The following is a 23,968-nucleotide window of genomic DNA, read 5'->3' as shown; positions in this document are numbered from 1 at the left end:
ATGATCTCCTTCGTCTTCTCCACGTTCAGGATCAGGCTGTTGTCTCTGCACCAGCCCACCAGCTGCTCCACCTCCTCTCTGTAGTCCTGGTTGTTGTCATCCCTGATCAGGCCCACCACCGCTGTGTCGTCTGCAAACTTCACGATGTGATTGGTGGTGATCCAATTAGCCATTTTGACACTGCCCTCTCCACATCCTTCCTGGTGATCTGGCTGGTTAGGCTGTTCTTCTTTAAAGCTCCTGCAGGAAACATATGTTACGGTCACTTCACATGTGCCAACAACACTCTCAGCAAGGATTGGAAAGTCAACCATGTTGAAGTGATATTCACCAAAAACTGATTACTTTAATATCCCAAGTACATTAAATTAAGCTTTCTAGCATGACTGAAATGGCATTTCAGTAATAACCATAGCCAAAAATGAGTGTAAATGTATCTTGACAAAAGTTACTATATTACAGTTATTAATTATCCATTATGCATTTACCAAATATAACTTCAAAACAGCTTTAAAGACCGGAATTCCCGCTTGCTTCGGAAGACATTATTTCTAAAAAAAAAAAAAATAATAATAATAATAAAAATGAAACTTTCAGCTATGTTAAACACAGCAGATGAACTCCAACCAACAACTGCGAATGATTTGGTTAGAAAAAATGTTCTGGGGTTAATCACAGATCTAAGTCCATTAAGTGAAGCTACATTTGTTTTGAGTATATCGCATCACAGAGGTGACTACATCAATGTGTGCATTATAAGGCGGAGGGATTTCAGCTGGTTATATACACTGCATCGTCACTTATTTGAGAGCCAAAAAAGCGACTTCATTTTAAGAAACAAAGTGAAAGAAAACGGTCGGCGTTGTGGTCTACTCACAGCACTTTTTAACTTTCGGTCAAATACCGACTGCCAAAAAAAAAAAAAAAAAGAAATACACTAACCAGCCAGTGCAAATCTAGCTCTGATTCCCTTAAGATGATAGAATGTGCCGCAGAGCCGAAGCTCCGAGCCGACGGCGGTAGCAGCTGGCTCGGCCTAGTCCTCAACCACGTTGCGGTCGTGGCCACCTACAACTGTGACTTTTTTTTGTTGCTGCTGATACTCTCAAACCCTTAGAATTCTCTAAAGTATTCCTGTATTCCAGTATTTATTAGATGTAGAGGCATTCTTACCTGTATGTCGTCCGAAAGATACCGTCTTCGTTGCAAGGATAAAAAAAAAACATCCTTCCAATGACGCCGGAACACGGTAGGCTATTGTGCACAAAATGGCGCCTGCTAACTTCCGGCTAAGTGTGGTCAGAATCCACTTCCGGTTGAAATATAAATGTTTTGTTAGCAAGACTATCGATGATCCTGGACGATCCAAGGTTTAGTTCTGTTACAGACCATTTTCGTATTTGTTTAATTAGCTTGGGTGATCGTAAAAGATACTAATTTAGTTGTGAAATTATTAAAATATCAACATTATAAACGTTCCCCTGTCTCGTGTTCACTGCCCCCTAGTGACTGAATTGAGAATTGTGGTAATTTATATCCCCTTCTAAAGTTTGTTAATAAAGGCCATGAAATACTAAATTCTTAGCATCCTTCGTTTGCAAGACATCTTAGAAAAACATGTTTTTTTTAAAAAAGCTCTTAAAAGCTACTAAATCCACAGCGTGATGATGTTAGAACAGAATTAACTAGATAAAAAGTGTACAAAATCATTACGCTATACATATAATAATAAAATAACAAAGCACATATAGTATTTGGTTTGACATTAATTCCAGTGTATCAATATGAAAGTAGAATTCACCTGTGTGAAAACAAAAAAGGAAGAAACATTAAAAACTTTTAGAATATTGATCCAGTTTGTTATGAAACATCTCAAAAACATCTCAAAATTTTCAGCCGTTTCACTGAAAGGTTGTGAAGTGATTTAAACTTCAATTATTTAAATAATTTATGCATGATCTAGGCTGGATTAGTGTGATATTAAAGACTTTTACTTATTAAAGATAAATAAATAAAATAGCATAAAAAAGGAGACCTTTCAGTGGCTGTAACATGTTGATTTGACCATTTTGAATTTGTAAGGGCTGCCCAACTGGAGCCCACCTATTGCCCATGCTTGGTCTAGCCCATCTACTGCCCACATGAGTCATGTGGGCAGTATATGGGCTGCCCATATGGGTCCCAGCAACACAGCCCACCCTGAGCCCATGCCCAGCTGAAGCCCATCTAGCCCAAGTGAGGCCCACATGGGCCCCACCTGGACGTGTTTGCTGGGCAGAGGGGCGGAGGGATACCACATGTGATGTGATATCCCTCCGCCCCAGCATGTGCTGAAATCTTTTATATTTGAATATTTATAGAATAATTACCACCTGGGGGGGGAAATATATAACTTAAGTCACTTCAGCGATCTCTATCACCCTATCTACTTTTAAGACTAATCTTAAAACTTTCCTTTTTGACAAAGCTTATAGTTAGAGTGGCTCATGTTACCCTGAGCTACCTCTATAGTTATGCTGCTATAAGCTTAGGCTACTGGAGGACATCAGGGCCTATTTTTCTCACTCTACTGATGATTTCTGCTGTTCTCCAGGCCACTGTTCTCCAGTTTTGCATTGCATTGCATTGAAATGACTGTTGTCATTTCAGCTTTTAACTTTTGCTCTCTCTCTTTTTTCTTCATAGTAGGTACACCTGGTCTGGCGTTCTGTTAGCTGTGACATCATCCAGAGAAGACTGATCACCCGCTATTACCATCTAATGTAGAACAGATTACTGGATCAATGTGTGCTTCTGTGCTTTTTTGTCTGTCTTGTTGTGTCTCTGCTCTGTCTTCTCTAACCCTCAGTCGGTCGAGGCAGATGACCGTTCATACTGAGCCCGGTTCTGCTGGAGGTTTTCCTTCCCGTTAATGGGGAGTTTTTCTTTCCGCTGTCGCTTCATGCTTGCTCAGTATGTGGGATTGTTGCAAAGCCATGAACAATGCAGACGACTCTCCCTGTGGCTCTATGCATCTCCAGGAGTGAATGCTGCTTGTCGGGACTTTGATGCAATCATCTGCTTCCCTTATATAGGACATTTTTGACCAATCTGTTTAATATAATTGATTTTGACTTTGTAAAGTGCCTTGAGATGACATGTTTCATGAATTGGCACTATATAAATAAAATTGAATTGAATTGAAAACTGTGTAGAGCTGTCTTAAATGATCCATATTCATTGGTTTTTCTCTTAGTTATATAAAAGTTATGTTTTTTATTTCATTTGCTGTGGCACACTAAGCTTTCCTAATCGGTAAACAAACATTTCGCTCCATCCAAGTAAAAAAGGTTTTATTGTAATGAAGAAAAACACAGAGATGCTTTATAACTCAACAGCTCTGTACATTATTGCCATTGTTTTTCAAATATTTCCATGTCCAATCTCCAGAAATTGATAAATGCTCAATTATTTAGCTGCATCTCACAACAGAGACAGATACAAATACAGTAAAAACATACATAAAATTTCTGTTTACCATATATACATATCAAATGATTTGATTGATTTTCATTTCACTGCTGTACACAGGGAATACCTGACAGAAACAGGTCTGTTGCAGAAGAAAATTAGTTGTGAATAGTTAATGGTTTATTGAATGAAACATTCTCCTACAACATGTTTACACAGAACAGAATACAGACAACATTTAGTCACTTTTAGAATACCCTTGATGAAGATTTTGTGAAATGGAACACAGACAAAATCATTTAATTTAGCACAATATGGGTTCTGTCTAAGCTTAATAGAAAAAAAAAATACTGTCACAGTCTCCGGTTGAGCAGATTTAGGTTGTTTTTAGAATGCAATGCAGTCATATGTGAGGCCGACTCTCTTCCTATTCCAGGAGCCACCAACGATTGTCCTGGGTTTGTTGGAGGGTTGTTGGTGCCTTTCTGGGAGCTGAAGCCCTTTGGTTTGGGGATCCTCGTCGGTCCTGCACGTCGGGATGCTTCTGGAGGCATCTGAGGGAGACAAATGAACAATTAAAATTTGGCAGACTAAGGTCTATAAGGGTTCCTTTTGGATAAAACTGTTATATACACAAAATATCTAAGCATAATTCTGATTTGCATGTGGACAGAAATCTATTTTTGCAGTACCTGTAAAAAACAGTAGATAGAAGCAAACCATATTTTTTACTCACTTTCTAAATGAATTATACATGTTCAACATTAATAAGATTACTGTGCATATGACATATTAGGTGTAGGATCAACACAAAGTAATCCACAATTGTGAAGTGGACGAAAAAGGAATCACACCTCAGCCTGATTTCCTCAGCGGGGACCTGGAAGCTATTTAGAGTTGATGGGAAGAAAAATGGAGATAAATACAGGACAATCCTGGAAAAAAAGAACGTGTTTGTGCCTGCAAAACATTTGAGACCGATATAAAGCGTCCAGCAGGACAAAGACCCTTAACATAGAGCCACAGCTACAGTAAAATGGATCAAATGAACACTGATGTTAATAGATGCTCCCATTCACTCAAACTGAGATGTGAAAAGGTGTTTGAGACATACGCCAAAATGGCCTGCAGCCATAACTGTAACACTAGTTGGTTCTTGAAGCAGACACAAGGGTGTTTTTGTGTTCCCTTGTGTCTGTGTTTCACAGATTTGCAGGCTCAGCTAAACCCCTGTTTGCCTAACTGTCATGACCTACCTGCCTCTGGAGGATTTCCAGCACCTTCCTGCTCAGCCCAGCTCGGTCTCCACTCAGCCTGATCATCTACACCTGTCTAGCTCTAATCATCTCGGACTCAATCCACCTGCCAGCCTCTCCATATAAACTCTCCTCAGTCTCCTCTTCACCGCCGGTCCGTCTCGTTGTCTGGCACAAGCATCTCTCATCAAGATAAGATACTTTGTTTCCTGACCGCACTCCTCCCTTGGCTCCTTGGATTCCGCTCCAAGCCCTGCTCGGGTCCCATCCCGAAACTCTCCTGCCAGCCTTGGGTTCCGCACCAGGGCTCACCCACGGTCCTCCAGCCACCTCCCGTCTGCCTGCTCCTGCCATCACAACCATCTGCTCCATTCCGGTTAGGACTCTGGTCCTGGTCATCCACAAACCATCTGTCTTCAATAAACCTCACAAGTTAAGCTCTGTGTGTGGTGTGTGTGTTCGGGTTCATCGTGACATATCCTGACAGCACGGAAAGGCCAAAAGATGAACCCGCAACCCACACGGAGCTCTCCTGCAGGAGCCGGCCATATTAATCCTCTCCCCTCACATGTGGCCAGCGCAGCGGAGACCGCTCTCCAGGGACTGAAGCGCTGCCTGGCGACAGTTGCTTCACTGGACCCATCACTGCTGCGAGCGGAGGCAGCAGCTTAGGTTCGAGCCGTCTGGTAGGGACAAGTTTCGAGCCTGGCGCGGGAGTTTTCTGAACATCCCCAGTTAGCTGACTTTTTCGAGGAGATTGATTGGGACTATTGGTCAGGAGCCTCTTCATCAATTGGCTCCCCTCTCTCCACCAGCCTGTCCGCTGCTGCTTATCCCACCGCTGCTGACACTTCTGCCATTCCTACCGCCTTCGTCGCGGCTGCACCTGGTATCCCCGCTGCTGCTCCCGCTGATGCTGCTCCTTCCACCGCCGCGGATCCTTCCGCAGCTCCATCAGCAGCCTCTCCCTCGCCGTCCGGCCCCTCCAGGCGCAGACGGCGGGCTCGCCGGCATAACAACACCACAACCTCGGCTCTGCCAGAGGTTCAGCTGAGCTCCAAGGCTACAACTCCCGCGACCGGGGCCGACTCCACCTCCCTAGGGGTCCTGTCTGTTTGCACCGCGGCTGTTCCAGCGAGCGAAAAGAGACGTTTTCCAGCTCATCGTCGTCTCGGTCATCATCTTCATGATTCTCAGCTGGTCCCTCGAGTGCGACTTCTGCCCAGGGTTCGCAGGGTTACAATTCCATCAGCCCGAGCCCTGCACATCGAGGAGATCCAGCTGTGGGACTTCTTCTACAATGGCCGAGATGACCTCCTCCCCAGCTGGCCTGCCGCTGCCCAGGGGCGGCTCTAGACAGGGGCCCACAGGGGCCAGTGCCCCTGTAAAAATGGTCCTGGCCCTTGTTATGGCCCCTGTACTACAAACATAAATTAAATAAACTTCTTACGATTATATGCATTGGTGAGAAACCACCCCTGATTTGTCACTTTGACCAATTATTATTTTTTTTACCTTTACAATTTTACCCTAACAAGGGTTTAAAAATCAAGGTGTTTTATTTTTTAGCTTCAGCTGTATTAAGCTGGGATCACAGTTTTCATCTGCTAGATCAGGGATTTGAAACCTGCAGTACCAGAGCCACAAGTGTCTCACTTCATATTATTAAGCCATTAAATATTGCCCTGTTTTATGATTTCATTCTTTTATGTGCCCCTGTGAAAAAAACACTGGCCCCACCTTGGGCCCCCCCCCCGGTAAATTTGGTCTAGAACCGCCACTGCCGCTGCCTCTTCTCTGCCGGCTTCGCCTGAGGGTCCAGCCTCTTCGCCGCCGGCTTCGCCTGAGGGTCCAGCCTCTTCGCCTGAGGGTCCCGCCGGCTTCGCCTGAGGGTCCAGCCTCTTTGCCGCCGGCTTCGCCTGAGGGTCCAGCCACTTCCACGCCGCCGCCGGCTTCGCCTGAGGGTCCTGCCTCTTCCACGCCGCCACCGGCTTCGCCTAAAGGTCCAGCCTCTTCCACGCTGCCGCCGGCTTCGCCTGAGGGTCCTGCCTCTTCCACGCCGCCGCCTGCTTCGGTTGAGGGTCCCGCCTCAGCTCCGCCGGCCGACGACAGACCCCATCCTGGTCCGCCGGCCAGGCAGAATCCTGGTCCGCCTCAAGTTCCGCCTCGCCGGGGTCGCCCACCGCGACGCCCGCCTCCTGAGACCCTGCTGCTCTGCCGCCGGCTGACTCTGCCTCGCCGTCGCCGGGGTCATCCTCCGCGACGACCGCCGCCGGAGACCCTGCTTTTCCGCTGCCGGATGACTGCGCCTCACCGGGGTTGCCGACCGCGCCGCCTGCCGCCTGAGACTCTGCTGCTTCGCCGCCTGCCGCGCCCGGGTCGTCCTCCACCGGCTGTATCCGCTCTCAAAGGTGTTGCCGCTCTCAAAGGCGTCGCTCCCAAGCCACCACTCTCAAAGGCGTCGCTCCCAAGCCGCCACTCTCAAAGACGTCGCTCCCAAGCCGCCGCTCTCAAAGACGTCGCTCCCAAGCCGCCGCTCTCAAAGGCATCACTCCCAAGCAGCCGCTCTCAAGTTCCCGAGTTCCAGCGCTTCCAAGTTCCCGAGTTCCAGCGCTCTACGCTCCTGCGCTTCCAAGTTCTCGAGTTCCACCACTCCCATGTTTTTCTGGGCCCTCCAGCGCTCCCCAGTGGGTCTCTGAGCTCCCCGTGGCCGTCGGCCACCTAAACTCTTTCTGTTGGACCCTAACCCGCCATCCTTAGCCTCCCTCCGCCCACCCTGGTTGGCTTGTTTTGATTTATTTTCGGACTTGGTTTTTGAGGCCGTCTGGGATCCGGCCTTGAGGGGGGGGGGTGATGTCATGACCTACCTGCCTCTGGAGGATTTCCAGCACCTTCCTCCTCAGCCCAGCTCGGTCTCCACTCAGCCGTATCATCTACACCTGTGTAGCTCTAATCATCTCGGACTCAATCCACCTGCCAGCCTCTCCATATAAACCCTCCTCAGTCTCCTTTTCACCGCCGGTCCGTCTCGTTGTCTGACACAAGCATCTCTCATCAAGATAAGATACTTTGTTTCCTGACCACACTCCTCCCTTGGCTTCTTGGATTCCGCTCCAAGCCCTGCTCTGGTCCCGTCCTGAACTCTCCAGCCAAGCTCCGCTCGGGTCTCATCCCGAAACTCTCCTGCCAGCCTTGGGTTCCGCCCCAGGGCTCACCCGGGGTCCTCCAGCCACCTCCCGTCTGCCTGCTCCTGCCATCACAACCATCTGCTCCATTCCGGTTAGGACTCTGCTCCTGGTCATCCACAAACCATCTGTCTTCAATAAACCTCACAAGTTAAGCTCCGTGTGTGGTGTGTGTGTTCGGGTTCATCGTGACAAATCCTGACACTAACTTTCTTTTATTCAATTTGAGCTAATTTATGTTAGATAATCAGGACCCACATGACCAAGTGGTTTGAGTGTAGACTGCAGTTTATGTGCTCAAAACTTTGAATACCTTTAAGGAAACATTGGGTAGTGTTCATTTTGCTCAGTTATCAGGGGAATGTAATTGGTAAAAAACACAACTTCCCTCTCAATCAAAGTGCTCTGGAAATGTTTTTGCCCTTGTACACAACCCTCATCTGAAGGTGGGTATAAGACATGGTATAAGACTCAGGTACCTGAATGTCTTTGTTTTAACATTTTTTGGCATGTGAGTTTATTCTTCTTGACAGCCAGTTTCATCAGTCCGGTGTGAGACTGAAACTTCTCAGTGCGTTTCTAGCAGTTTCATCACATCACTGCACACATCCCCAAAGCCCACACATTTGCACAGACATATGATGAATTGCCTAAACAGCCTCCGAGAAATATATGCTTAAGTATGCAGGATCATTTCAGAATAAGTGCTGGCAAATGGACCAGAAAATCCAAAGTGGCTCCATGAAATGGGAGCCTTGTTGATTTTACACTGAAAAAGAGTGTGGTTTTGTTCTCTTTTATGTCAGGGCAGCAGGACTGTTTCGTCTGCTGCTGCTGTAGCAACCAAACACAAGCTGTGTTTTGGTGCTTGTCTTGCATTCTCTATACTATATTAGTTCTTCTTTTTTTTTATCTCTCTGGATGTTCGGTACATTTTTATTAATAACATGCAGCATCACTATGAGTCACATTATTGCTGTCTGCAAACATTTCTCTTCCTTAGCAGACCTGGATGAGCTCAGTCTATGAATCAAATAAGTCCTAAGTGAGTCAGGGGGTAATTGAGGTCGCAGACAGATTTCTCAGCTGCTGGTGGTTTATCAAGTGATTCTCTAATGAATAGCATCTTGTTTGGACCCCGATTTGTTTCATCACACCCAGACAGGCTTGGATCTGGTTTCCACAGCTGTGCCTTTTGTTTAGTTTAATGTTTTATTTTCTTTACGTATTTCTCCTGTTTTTTATTTTATATGTCAGACATGTAGAACATGATTCAGTTATTAAACAAATTTTAATATTGGGTGAAGGCCAAACAAGTAACTACTAAGTTAATTTAACACATTTTTCAAGGATAAATAAGAGTATCCTGAGAGAATTGCTCTATTGTTAGATCAGAAATTAACTGATTAACCACATCTTTTAGAAAGTGTAATTCAATGTTACCAACCATACCCAGCCTTACTGCAAGACCAGTAGAACAAGAAAGTATTTAATTTGAACCTGACCAACAGCCTAAATTTGGCCAAAAAAAAAATGAACCCATCATCTTCTAATTTACAGTAATTTCAAGAATGTATGATAGTCATTGGCATCTATTAATAGTGAAAATGTTACAAAGCCATTTTTAATGCTTTGGGACTTGATCACCAATTGAAAAAATAGTGAACTGTGGTGAAGCCAGGAGTGGTTGGCCTCCCAGAATTACTCCAATAACTCATATAGTGGGTCACAGAGGAACACAGTTGCTCTTAAAGTTGGCATAAATCAAGCCCAGCAGAACAAAAACATTATACCTAGAGTCAAACATGGTGGTGGTAAAGTGGTACTTTGCTACTTCAGTACAGAGACCTCCTGCCATAATTGATAAAACCATGACTTCTGCTTTTTAGCAAAAAGTCCTGAAAAACAATGTCCATCCATTAGGTTTTAGAATAGCCTAGTCAAAGTCTGGACTTAAAAGCATTGAGAAAAATTCTCCTTTGTGATGTAAAAGATTCTGCCACTTATGAAAAATTATTGATGACTGTTGTATGCTGACAAGAGGTGCTTCTCCATTGCATATGAAAACCCCCCATCCTTGAAAAAGCCCGGAGCTTTCAAATACCCCACATGCATTTCGATACAATTGTACACCGGGAATTCGTGGGGCATTAGTTTCACAGATAAAAGGTCCTAGTCTGAGGAGTATAAAGTCAGAGTATAAAATAGATTTTTCACTGGAAGTTTTTGGGATTTTAAATTAATGTCTGCATTAATTCTACAGTTCATTAATTCTTCACTTTCAGTTTCCTGGTAAACCAGCAAACACATTTCTCTAAGACTCGCTTTTCATATCAACCTAATGTGGTGCAGTGTGAACTGTTAATTATTTTCTGTTTCATGGTTTTATGCTGACAGCTCTTGCAGGTTGCCAAAACTTCACATGTCCTGTCTGTGTCCTGGTATCATCTACTCCACCCTTTAAACGCGTCTTCTACTTCATATTAATATGTGGTTATAATTAGGCAGTCAAGATATTGATTCCTTGTACCTGCAGAATGATTATCTGTTAATTTTGTTATTCTAATAAATAAACTTTTTACCAAAAAAAGCATTTCCTGTGCTGTATCTGAGCTTTCCTGATTATCACTTTAATAAAAGAAAAATATGTGTTTATATCAGTGTCTCCTAGTTATGCTAAATTAATAATCTAATTATAAAGCAACAGCTCTGGGCAGATGCAGGTTGGTAAAAAAAAATTATGTAAAATAATTATCTAAAACCTTTCTGCTCATGGGTACTCCATAGGTTCTATCCAACTAACCACTATCTGAAGAAATTTTACTAATATTTGGAAAAGAAAAGGACAGTTTTTGTTGGCTGTTGACCTTTGGTTTCATATTGCCACTGCCTGCTGAGCTGTAGGTGAAGTGTTTGCTGCTCAACTTCATTCATCATTAGGCTGATTTAAATAAATGACCGACTGCAATTTAAATGTGCCTACTTAAAAGACCAAGGCTCTAGTTTACCCCAGGAAACCAAAGCCTGGGGCTTTCAATGGAAAAGGGATAGCTGGTGGTTGGATTGCTTTTTACCTAATAAAGTTCAATAAAAAAATAAAACATAATAAATGCAAAAATGTGTTGTGTGTGTGGTTTTTTTTTTTTTTTGTTTTTTTTTACTCAAGTTGTCTTTATCTGATATGCTGTTTTTTGGATGATCTGAAACTTGTAAGTATGACAAAAAAAAAAGAAAAAAGAGGAGAACTGTAAGGGGTCAAATACTTTTTCGCAGAACTATATATAGAGTGGGTCTGAAGCCTTTTTATAGTGGAGTTTATTCTCTCCACTGTTACATTGGTCCTTACTATAACTTTAAGTAGGAATCAAGCCCACTCTCCCCCACCATCATCACCACATATACATAAGCACTTTTGACAGGATTTGTGGAGGGAGGAAAATAAAGCAGATGATTTGGCTTAATGATCTGTAAACTGCAAGAAATCATTAAGAAATAAGAGTATTGGGGATAAATGTGGAAAAAAAACACATTTATTCAACTTTATTGAATGAAGAAATTCACATCTGCATCTTAACCCATCCCCTTGGGGAGCAGTGGGCTGCCACTGTGCTGCGCCTGGGGAGCAATCGGGGGTTAAGGGTCTTGCTCAGGGACACAGAGTGCAGGCTGTGGGGATCGAACCAGGTACTTGCAGCCTTCTCAGATCGCAAGCGCACTGCTCTAACCACTAGGTTAGAGCAGTGCGCAACAGCTTGCAGCCTTCTCAGATCGCAAGCGCACTGCTCTAACCACTAGGCCACCACTTCCTAACTTATTACATTATTAGCTTTATTACATTAAAATAGGCTAAATTAGTTTGTCATTGGCAAGTATGACATTATTGGCCATTATTATATTGCTGTTTCAGTCATTATAACTCTAAAAAACGTTTTTATATTATTTTCTCACTTTAATTGAAATTTCTTGTTAAAGCCAAGGCTAAAAACGATCAGGTGTATAAGGCAGTTGCAGTGAACCTGGCCTTCTTTGACTCATAACTGTTGAGAGCCAATGGTTCAATTCAATTAAATCAACTTAGTCCCACATGGGGCAATGGTTTATGCAAACGGAAAGATGGGTATAGAATATTTCTGCAACTTCGCTGTTGCTTCAATATGGATAAATTTCACCCCTCCTGTAGAAGATCATGCTTTTATAAAAGGTACAGAATATAACTTTGAATTGTACTAAAATGCAGACATCGGGTGTGAAAACCTTCCTTTCAGGCACTGTGTCTGAATTTTGGTTTTGCTTTAGGGACACATTTCAGTCCTGGGCTATTTTTGGGCAAAGCAAGGACTTGCCTCCACCAGCAGCTTTATGGTACACTGTGTAAAGATCCAAAGGTTTAAAGTCCAGTTTCCATTCAGTCATTGCAGACATTTCCAAGTTAACATCTCCCTGCATTTCATTTTCAGTCACTGGGTTTCTGGGCGCTGGATGTAGGAAGAAACCATGACATCAGCCTATGATTTTAGGTCAAGCAAACAAACGCATGTAAGAATCCCAGAGGCTGTGTCTGTGAAAGTCTTTCATAGAGTAATAAGTAGTTTTGAATGAACACATTGGACTGTAACTCTGTTAACATGCAGCAAAAACCAAACAGGAAAATTAAATTTGCAGACAATTACCTTCAGGTTTAATCTTTAGTTGAACACACTCAAAACATGCTGGTTTTGTTGAATAAATGAAAAAGGCAAGCATGGATAACAAACTGAAGCAAAATCCTTCTTCGTATACTGTAATCATTCAAAAAAAATCAAACAATGTAGTTTGTGAAATATGGTAAATAAAAATTGGCACAATACATCAGTGTGAATTAGACTACATGACGAATGAGGCAATGAGTACAGTACAGTAAGTGCACATGAGTTAGAACCTGGTGTAAAGGCAGATAGTTTTTAAGTTTTTCATGCAGTAGGGTATTTCTTTTTTGCTATTTCATTTTATTGCATGACACCAAACAAACAAAAATTAAACTTCCAACATTCAACTGTTAAAACTCATAAATGAAGAAAAACAGACATGGTTCTAAGTATAGTTAGAGCTAAAGATTGTATAAATCATGGGATAGAGGGTTTTAGGGACTGTCAGGTCACTTGTAGGCATTACTTACTGTAATTTGTGATGGCCTTTGAATTTGGGTAGATGTAGGCTTAATCATGATGCTACTTGTGATTTTATTATTGCCTTTAGCAACCTGAGTCTTTCCATCCTGGAGTCCAGGTCCTTGCGAAGGGGTGCTGACGCTTTGAATAAACGGGCTTCCTAAGTGAATGTGGATTTTGTTATCCTCTGTGGTGATGACGTTGGACCCCGAGCTGTTGGACCTCTGCACCTGCCAGCCACTTTGCCTCTCTGGGGTGACACGGAAGACAGTGTGTTCACCTACGACCTCCAAAGGCTCTGCAGAAAGGGAGCGATCCTGTGTGCCTGTTGTCACTGATACAATTTGTATTGGTGACATGGCTCGGTCTGGTGTTACAGAACCACATGAGTCTGGGGTCATTGCTCTGGAGTAAGCAGTCATAGTGAAAGGTGATAGGGCCCTATCTGGGGAGCATGGTTCATCTGAGACGGAGAAACACTTGGATTTAGTTGTTGGAGAAATGGATTTTGTGGCAGGGGAAATGGAAGCATTCTGAATGATCGTAATTCTCTGCTTGGAGGGAGCTCCACTCGTCGGTATGACGGCAGTGCTGGTGAATGACTGAGGAGTTTCTGTGCTTGGACTTGTGATCTCTAGTGTTGCTGTGTTGTGTCCGTGGTCAGGAGTCACTTTTATATGCAGTGGTTGCCCAGGACTATGGGTCAACATAACATCTCCATGCTGGACATGGTAACCATTTTGCAGTGGTTGCATTTTGCCATTCACCTGATGAACACTGTCTTTTGTTTTGAACAATGAGCCCGTTGCTCGTCTCAAGTTGTTGTTTAGATTGTTGACGTTGTTGATAAGGGAGGGGCTATATTTAGTGAGCTGAAGTTCATTACTGTAATTTGTGCTATCATCAGCCACGCTTTCATCGTAGATCTTCCTATTGACCATCACTCGATCCAGGGGTGACATAGTCTTGCTGATAGGAGACATGAGGTCAAGTGGCTCAGTCTGAACCTCCTTGGTAGACACATGCAGGTCTGAAAATCGCCTTCCGTTCATGCCTGGGCGGAGACTTTTGCTGAAGCGTCTATATCTCTCCAGCTCTTGAGTTAGCACCTCCATTTCTCGGGCCAATTCTTTGTTTCTTACTTCCTGCTGGGTCAGTTTTCTTTGCAGAGTAGAGTAGTCAGTTTTCATGTGGCAAATGGACTCCTCTGTTCCCATGTAATCATGAATCTTCTCCTTCAGAGCTACAACCTCTCTTGACAAATGACTAGATTTTGCTTCTTCTTCCTTCAATCGTTTATAAAGGACATGCTCTTGCTTACACTCTTTCTTTTCAGCCAGTTGGTACATTGAAAGCTCTTTTCTGGATACTTCCAGCTCCTCCATCAGGGCTTTGGCTCTTTCTTGTTCATTGGCAAACCTTTTCTCCAGTGTTTCATACTCTGGATTTTTTAATGAGTTGCCCTCTACCACTTGGATATCCTTTAATTTGTGTCTAAGGCGTTCAACCTCCTGTGTCAAATCTTTGATTTTGTTGTCTTCTTTCTGGAAGTGATTAGCGAGTGGTGTTTTCAGTTGCTCCTCTTTTGCTTTGCTTCTCAGGTGTTCCCTCTCAATTGTCTCAAGTGACTGCAATCGTTTATTCATCATATTGATTTTGGACTCCAAATCTTTATTCTTCTCTTCCTCAGCTCTCAGCTTGGTTTTTAAGTCATCCCTTTCCTTTGTTACAAAGCACATTTTTTCCTCTAGCTCTGCCTTTGACCTTAATGTCTTTTTGCTCTCTTCTATCAGCTTCTCTGTAACTGATGTTACCTTGTCCTGCTCAGCCTGAAGCTTGCTGGTGGTGTTTTGCACCTTGTTTTCCATTTGCTTTAGCTTCTCTCCCATTGCCTTTCTCTCATCTACCAGCATTACCGTCAGAGTCTTTAACTTGGTCAGTTCTTCCTTCAGCATCTGCTCCGTCTTGACCAGCTTGCTTTCATCAGCCTCCAATTCTTTGACCCTGATGTTTAAAACTTCCAGCTCACTGCCCAACACCTTTGACACAGTCCTCTCCTTTTCCAAGTTACTTTTAAGAGAAATACATTCTTGTTTGCTTTTACTGAAAGTCCCCTCCAATTTTTCTAAGTTTGTAATTCTGAAGTTCAGTTGATCAATTTCAGTTTTCAAACACCGGCTCTGTTCGTTCTCTTTCTCTAGTTTCTTGTTGAGGTCTCTACACTGGTCCTCCAATCTGACCAACTCCTCATCCTTCCCCTCCATCTCAAGAACTCGTTTTCGTAACTCGTCAATTTCTGACATGAGGCTTGAGTTTCCACAATTGCCTCGGCTAATTTTATCCTTCAGCTCCTGCAGCTCCTCCTCAGCCCTTCTCAGGGTTTTGTTGGTCTCCCCCAGCTCATCCAGCTGCCGACTTAGTGCCAACAGCTTCTGGCGCAAATGCCTGTTTTGAGCATCTTCGCTAGTGAGTTTGGCAGTCATAACTTCCTGTTCTTGATGGTGTTGATTGGCTTGGTCATGCAACTTAGCCTCTAAACGAAAGACCTTTTGCTTTTCTTCCTGCAGACGAGCATTAGCGGAGCTCAGCTCCTCCTGAGCTTGAGAAAATGCGGCACAGAGATCTTGGACCTTGACTGTTTTCTGATTTAGCTGTTCAGTGAGACGCTGCTGTTCATCCACAACCATCAACGCAAAAGACTTAAGTTTGGTCAGCTCTTCTTTCAGACTCAATATCTTTTTGTTGTTTTCTTGGTCTTTTCTTTCTTGATAGGCCTTTTCCTGATCAATTAACAGCTTTAACCTGTAAAAACAGAAAACATTTGGAAAGTGATTTCAGAATAAGCTGTTTGTGATTCATACATATTTTACCAAATTCAAAGATATTCTTAAATTGTATCAATTTCCCAGTCCTATGTATTCAAATAGATTTGATTGCTGATAAAGACTAAAGTTTGTATGCCACAGAAAATCTCTGGTTTAATAGTAAATATTAAACCAGAGATTTATTTCTTGAATATCTCTGGTTTAATATTGACTCCCTTGTTGCAAACTAAATCTTCTATGAACAAGAAACCAGAGTTATGGCTGTAAATATGTGGCTTTGTAATGCAACAACAGTCAACTGTAGAATGTTTGCACAATATGTGCTGTCATGAGAAAAAGGAGACAGTCCACTTTTGCCTTTTCTATTGAATTTGAAAGGGAAGGTAGCAGCCGGGAGATATTAATCAAATACACTTGATTAACTGATCCTTTTCAATGGGAATACAGGCTAACAACTGAAACACATAGGGTGCTCAAGGAAAAAGAGATATGCATCAGCACTGACCTTAGAGAAGCAATTACTGATGCCTATCAATCTGAAAGGAATAATCAGGCTATTTTCTAAACAGATGAAAATCTATCATTTTAAAGGGAGAAAGATTCACAATGAAAAACATTTAGGGCCGTTTCTAATCTTCCCAGGAGTTTGACATTGAAGCATCTTGATCCCAAGGACAGTGTAATGCTCAAAGTAACAAAACCAAAAGCTCCGTTTCAGGTTCTACCGGCTTCAGTTATGATATAATAATTATCTTTATTGTCATTGCAACATCCATTCCAATGAAATTTGTTCTCTGCATTTAACCCATTCCCTTGGGGAGCAGTGGGCTGCCACTGTCTGGTGCCCAGGGAGCAATCCGAGGTTAAGGGTCTTAAAAGAGAGCCAGGGTGGCAAGCTGTGGGACTTGAACCCAGCACCTCTGTGACACAAGCACAATGCTCCAACCACTAGGCCACCCCTGAGTAGTTGGCATGCTGAATACTAAAGCTCATGGCGAAATGGTTTGAACGACACAAAACAAGTATACCATGAATGCGCTTTCACTCAAAAAATAAGAGTTTCTTCTAAAATTAATTAGGGCAACATAAGGCAATTTTCGGGTATCACATGGCTTGTTTGACAGCCACTGGACCAAGTAAATTACAATTATTGAGTGCACCAGGATTTAATCTTATAACAAACCTTTCAATTGTCAGGCCATCTGTCCAACAGCTTAGGTTTTGCTCAAACTGTAATGTTTGGCAATTAAGCGAAGCAATAAGTGCAAATAAACTGCCAACTGGGCTTTTTTTTTAAAGATTCACTTTTACTTTTTACAGTGTCACTTGACATTGCAATTGAAAAATAACTGTCAACCGTCCTCCACCCTTTGTTGTAGCTTTTCTTTTCTTTGACATAGTCTCCAAAATATTCTGTATACATCAAAATCCTTTTCTTATTCTGTTTTCTTTTACTAGCATCTTGACGTCCAGGTTGGCCATGACATGGGATGTTGTTGCATATTTTGATTGACAGCTAATGCAGTTCTGTGATGATGATTGCAGCTCTACTTTCTTTACATTTCAGAAAAGCGCCAGAAAGTACAGGATAATTTTTGGACTTTTCAGAATTTAACCGAGGCAAATGTGGGACATTGTTTATATTTATGGGACACTGGGAAAGGAGTGAAAAATGCATCCCAGCCCCATACAAATTGTGAGCGTAAGAGCCTGATAAAGTCACACATAAGGTGACAGGTAAGAGTTAATGCTGCCAAAAGTGGTTCTGCAGCAAGCTGTTAAATCATAAGGTTTAGAGTTCCTTTGGATTAATATAACAATGACAATCCTTTCAGTTGATGCCTTATTCAATGGTTGGTACAGCAAGTCATTACAAATTGCACACAGACTTGACTGAGCTTCTTTCTAGAAGCCCTTCCTGACACAACCAGGAATAGTTCCTCAGTCCCTCAAATTAAAATCTAAGACTTAAACTACTGTACCAGAGAGGGACTAACATAAAATCAGTAAAACAAACATGGATTAATACAATGATAAGGTAAAATATAAATTTGGACTATTCTTAAGCATGGGGTGGAGGATCAAGAGAAACAAAGGTTGATGAAAATGAAATATAACAAAAACATTAATTTAAGAAGAAAATATATTTATAAATAACTGGTTTAGGCTCTTTAGGTTGAGAATTTAGTGGCTAATGTAACCTGATTGATTTGTACTCTGTGCTTCCTGTGTGCCACCTGATGCAGCTGCAGTGTGTAACCGGGGTCAGGGCATCTGCCACAGAGCCTATACATCCCACAAGGGGGAACAAGCTGCTAGGCATTTCCACACAAACAACCCACTGGCATGGAACAATCCGATAATTGAGGGGTTTCTCTAGCAGCCCCCACCCCAAACATTTACCACCACTGCCTACCCTCACTTTCTCTGTTTTTTCCTTTTACAATTAAAGGAATTCCCCTCTGCTCCACGGAGTTTTCACAGAAACCTCCTTAGAGAATCTCTGTGAAACGTGATGTCAGTACTGTGGATCATTTTTAAGCCACATAGTCTCATGTCTCTCATCCACAGCTGCCAGACAGGAATATAACTGGATCCGAGGGTTGGTATGAAATATCACCCAGTAAAATATTATACTGGAAAGTCTAAGAAATTAATGAATGTATGAATGAAAATCTAAATCATTAGTGTAGTCAGTGTGAGGTTTAGACTTTGTTTGGTCTGTGGCCATATAAAAGTGCTTTTACAATCCCATATAGGAAACTGATGTCCTATACCCTATCCATTTAAGATCTTCCAAGTTCCAGTAATGTAGTTGACATTTGATGTATTTTACCTCTATGGTGTATCATTTTGATACACACATTTCTGAGATCTCTGCCTTTAGGGTTAGCAATGTCAGCTCTTTCTTCAAAGATCTGCTGTATCAAATCATTATTTTCTGGTACAAGTCCAAAATGGCTACAACCTTCTAAGAAGCAGAGATTTTATTCAAAATATGATAGAAAATTACTATTTAAATATGTTGTCATATTAAAACAAAAAAATATATAAAATATGTGGAAAAACTGGAAAATATATGTGTAAATCTGGTGTAATTTATGGATTGGTGCATTAGAATTTTTATTTTTGGTTTGTTTGTTTTCTGGATTTCTGCTAATAATATATTTATTGCATATAACCTATATCTTTTTGGTTGAGAAAATATTGTGAATACAAGACCTTCAACTCCAAATGTATCAAACATGATTGAAGAAATTTGAAATCTAGCTGATGAAAAAAAATGTAATTAAAAGTATCTTTTGTGGTTATATTTGGTATCCTGTTTTATTAGGTAAATGGTGATGCCATACTGAAACATATTGAATAATTCTACATTGGGTGAATTTGTTAAAGCCATTTTTTACTAAATCAAATCTTTAAAAATCTTATTCTAATTTCTAAAAGATGGGGTTTCCAGTTTCTTAGATATTTGGAATGTGTGGCCACAGTAGCTTCCATTTGTCATCATCATACATTGGCTGTGAGATCATCCTGTCACACCATAAGTCTCAGTGCAAACTGCAGCTGTCTTACTGAGAGACAAGAGCTCTAAAAATGCTGCTTTTTAACCGGATTGCATACATGGAAACGTTGGGTTGCTAGGGGAGACTTTAAAACAAACATGTCTCTCGGGTAAACTCATCTGTAATCACTATTTACTCAACCTCTTATCGCAATCCCTGGTGGTTTTTCTGGTGACGTCATCGGCCAAAATTGAAGAAGAAATCCCAGCTCCAAAAGAGGGCAGGAAACTGCCGATTACTTGTTTTTCAAAAAGTCTAAATTTAGAATTGGATATTAATCTTGTGAATGTCATGTGTGGGCATTAGTGAAGACCAGATCATTGTTAGTCCTTCATTGAACTTCATTTCTCTTCTCACAAAGTAGTACTTCAACATAAGCAGGACATTTTGTTTTCTATTATTGGTTTTTGGGATTTTTCTCTTTATGAGCATGAATGTGGATGTGGCTAACAGATCCCCAGCTGAGATCATTTGTGTTGTTGGACTTAACCTGGACCAGTCTGTACATGTCCCGTAAGTGGGCCACCAAAATGCGGAGAGTGTCTTCTGTGGTATCTAAAAAAAAACCTCAGCAGCCGTGTTTCAGCTAAGGGCAAAAATCAAACACAACTAGAAGACGGGTTTGCAGCATGTGACTCTTTATGTCATCCACAGTGGCCTTTAACGAGTTTGGCCAAAAGAGCTCAAGATCTCTGCAGTATCTTAGGATTTAAATACTCTAGTTTTAACATGTTTTTTATATTTTTTCCAAAAACAGCTAAATTGGGGTCAAAACTTTGCTTTTTTTGTTGTTGTTAAATAAGAACAAAAAGTTCCATTCAAGAAAACATTTTCGTTTATGGTTTAATGGAGAAACCTTAACTAAAAATGTGGTTCTTGAATTCAAACATAACAAAATAATTTATATGTGGAAGATATTTATTAACTTCAGTAAGCAATTGTCTGTATGTGTTGGGGCTCCAGACATTTATTTATTTTTATTTTTTTGCAGAGGCAACAGCTAAAGATTGCTGAACCCTGAACTAGAACATGCACTGAGCAGCTGGTCTGTAAAACACAAAGCATGGATTTTAAGCAGAAATCCTCTCAGATTGAAATTGTATTAACATGGGGAAATCCGTGGACTAATATCATGCCTCACTACCCACCCAGCAGCCTTTTCAGCTCCCTAAAAGGAATCCGACAACCACTACGGGTCTTAAATATGTCATGGAAAAATGATTTGCACAGAGGGATTTGATGGGTTTGTGGGTTGAAGTGGATTGTTTCTGGCTTTCTTGAAAATAAACATTAAATTCCATTCTAAAAGGAAAACTAGCACCCAATTGGGAGAAGTTTTCAACAACAGGCTTCACACTCTTCCAAGGCTGGAAATTGTGGCTCAGCCATTGCTTATGCGCTGCATGTTCCATATGTCTGGACCATACCACTACCGGTTAGGTCATGCATGTCCAGCTTTATCCCATGGCCATTTCAGCAGAAGATAGAGAGGAGGAGTAATGAGTAATGCTGTACAGCAGTCGAACTTAAAGGCTGCAGACGTTAAGTGAAAAAAAAAAAACTTTCCCTGACCCTGAGTAGTAAAAAAAAATAAAAATGAAACAATCCAGTGTTGTTCTCTGTTTTTGACATGATAAACTACCCTTTTTGAACTTCTTCTTAAACCTAAGCAATAACCGTACATACTCTATAATGAGATATGACAAACAGGCCTTTAAGTTAACTAATGGATCGTCAGTAAGAGGTGGTACTTAAATCCAAAACGTTAAACATTTTCTGTTTTTTCTGCACTCCCATGAAAGTCCAGTTTGATCTTTGGAGTCATAGAAATGGTGCTGGTTCAAGTGTTAAAATTAACTTCCTTTCCTTCACGATGCCCCTTGTAGTTAGATATTAATTAAAATAACTAGTAAACATTCTTTTGATACTCGTATTCACATAAACATTTCATTAAAGGTCTTTTTTCCCTTAAACAACACATAACTTCTGCAAAATTACACAAGCAAGAACATTAATAGGAAGTGGAAAAAAACACTCCTGATTATCAGCTTTTTTTAGCCTGAATGTAAATTATTGCTTTCATTGTGCCTACCTGGTCTCCTGGCTTTACTGCTATGATTTTATTATCTTGCCAACCGCTCAGCTCGTCCTCCGTCTACTTCTCTCACTCTTTCAGAAGCTGTAATGTGGGCATTCCTACAGTTAGACCAAACAATATGTGCTCCCTGCCTGTGGACCATTACATCATCAGCATGTCCTTATATGGGACTTTGCATTGCAGCAGCTCACAAGAAGGGGGTGTGCTTGCTCGTCTGAATGAGAGGAATGTTTAACTAAAGTTTTCTGTAAAGAAGAAGGAAAGGTATTTCTTGGAGTATGTAATATGTGAAATATCTGCCGGTACTTTAACTGCTCCGGAGGTAGAGCAGGAGGTGAAGAGAGATGAGAGGTTAGAGTTTCAGTATTTCCTTCTGGCTCCTGAAGACAATCAAGACAATTATTGAGCCAAATCATTTTGATCATTTTGCAAAGTTAAGTAAAGCCATGGATGATGAGGTGTAATTAAAAGCAATGTCCTTTGCGATGTACACAAGATTTTGTTTTAGTGATTTGGCTTCTTGCAAATACTAATGCTGCAAGCCCACTGTTATCAAGGCCTGTCTAAACCAAGCAGTGTGGATTGGTTTCACACATGACATAGTGATGAAACACTACTTTTTAGTTTGATATTGAATGAAGTTTTCTTGACAAAACAATAGAAAAGTGGGAAAAATTAACTTGGAAACCAACAGTGCACATCTGTTTGACTAGCTCAGTTATAGGCCAGGAATCTCCAGGTAAATATAAAAATTCAATCTTATTAAACTTGGTGATTTATGCTGGAATTTTACATGAATGACATCTGATGCAAATTCTTTTTAACCTTTCCATAGAAAGGATAAACACATAGAGAGCTTTAAAATTGGAATAAAATCCTCCACTTTCACTTCTGGTTTCAATGTTTTGAAAGCTCTGTTCTTGGTTTTCTTTTCTCTGTTAGTGGTACTGATTTCTTCAATTTCTCTGTCCAAACTACAGAGCAGTTCTATCTTCTGTCACCATGGCCTGATTATGTTTTTGTATCATATTTGTTACAACAAATGTGTTACAAATATCTGTTACAATTTATCATATTTTATATATTCATAAGGATATGGAGTGCATGCATAAAAATACCACTGCAAAAATTACTAGAAAGCCAACCAAGACAAATACCGAAATCTCTATAAAGTATCACATTTGATCTGTAAAATATTTAATATTATGGCTTTTTTGCAGTGACTGAGAATTTTTGTGTGTGTGTCTCATGACCTATAATGGTTTTAAAAGAATAACTTTGTACTCCGTGACAACTCTGCTTTATAGAACATGTGTTTAGCAATCTTTGAATTCCACCAGAAGGAAAAAGACAAGTATAGGATTCTATTGAGTAGATTTATGAAGAGAGGACTAGCCTCCCTAAAGAGGTACACATCTCAGAGATGTGTATTTAAAAAAAAAAACATGTGTTTGATCTCATATGGAGATTTATTACAGCATCAAAAACAATCAAGGGTTAGACAGAAATGTAATTAATTATTGGTAGTTGGATTTAGGGTTCAATTGTCCATTCACTGGTTATTCACTGAATTCAATGTCCTATTAATGTATATTTACAACATTACATTGCACGAAAAATAAATAAATAAAATAAATAAATATATATATGTATCCAGCGTTCATATGGTCGAGAAGGGGGGTACTATACCAAAAACAGTTCGCCTGTCCATCACAGAGATTTTGAATTTCATCATGTGTTTTGAGGGAGTGGTGGCCTAGTGGTTAGAGCAGCATGCTTGCGCTCTGAGAAGGTTGCAAGTACCCGGTTCGATCTCCACAGCCTGCATTTTGGGTCCCTGAGCAAGACCCATAACCCCAGATTGCTCCCCGGGCGCTGCACAGTGGCAGCCCACTACTCCCCAAGGGGATGGGTTAAAACGCAGAAGTGAATATCAATGATGTTCAATTATTATTAATTTAATTTATTTAATTTCCAACAACCTCTGTTAAGGAGCTGGGGGTCTCCTCCACCCAGCCCCTTAGTTACCTGAAATAAAATATAGAAATGACATTCAATAGCACCGAAAGGTCCGTGTACCTTCAGGCATCTTCAGGTACCTTCAGGAAAACCAAAACCATAAATGGGTACCACTTCCGTTTTTCGATTTACAAATCAAAACAGAAAAACGGGAAACAAAGACGTTTTTCCTTTCCTGTCACCACAATTTAGAAACGAAAAAACTGAAAAACTTAATGAAAAAAACGGCCCGTTTTTGGATTTCGCCAATTCCTTTTTCCTCTTCAGATTGAAAGATGAAGAAAATTTCACAGATGGCCCCAGAAGTACAGGAAAATATATTAAAATAATGGCCTAGATAAACGTGTGATATAATGCAAGCATGAAGAAAAAAATAATGAAGCGTAGAGATGTCTTTTAAATAAAAAGAGGACCTTTTTACG

At 41.2% G+C, this 23,968-nt stretch overlaps 1 protein-coding gene across 9 annotated transcripts in view; it reads right to left on the bottom strand.

The window, feature by feature from the left end:
- Positions 1 to 3,608: 3,608 nt before the first annotated feature.
- The window catches only part of filip1l (filamin A interacting protein 1-like), a 287,603-nt gene continuing 267,243 nt past the window's right edge, over positions 3,609 to 23,968 (bottom strand). For 8 of the 9 annotated variants that reach the window (XM_036128076.1, XM_021312267.2, XM_021312269.2 and 5 more), the window contains 2 exons: positions 13,047 to 15,840; positions 3,609 to 4,004 (listed from right to left, as the gene is read on the bottom strand). In XM_036128076.1, the coding sequence (XP_035983969.1) occupies positions 3,804 to 4,004; positions 13,047 to 15,840 (2,995 nt within the window). In that variant the 3' untranslated portion in view covers positions 3,609 to 3,803. Of the gene's footprint in view, positions 4,005 to 13,046; positions 15,841 to 21,521; positions 21,609 to 23,968 lie in introns of those variants that run through there. The other variant, XM_012855476.3, reaches the window with a different exon arrangement.

Source organism: Fundulus heteroclitus, chromosome 24, assembly GCF_011125445.2.
Source record: "Fundulus heteroclitus isolate FHET01 chromosome 24, MU-UCD_Fhet_4.1, whole genome shotgun sequence".
NCBI lineage: Eukaryota > Metazoa > Chordata > Actinopteri > Cyprinodontiformes > Fundulidae > Fundulus > Fundulus heteroclitus.
This window is presented reverse-complemented; position numbering and strand designations above follow the sequence as displayed.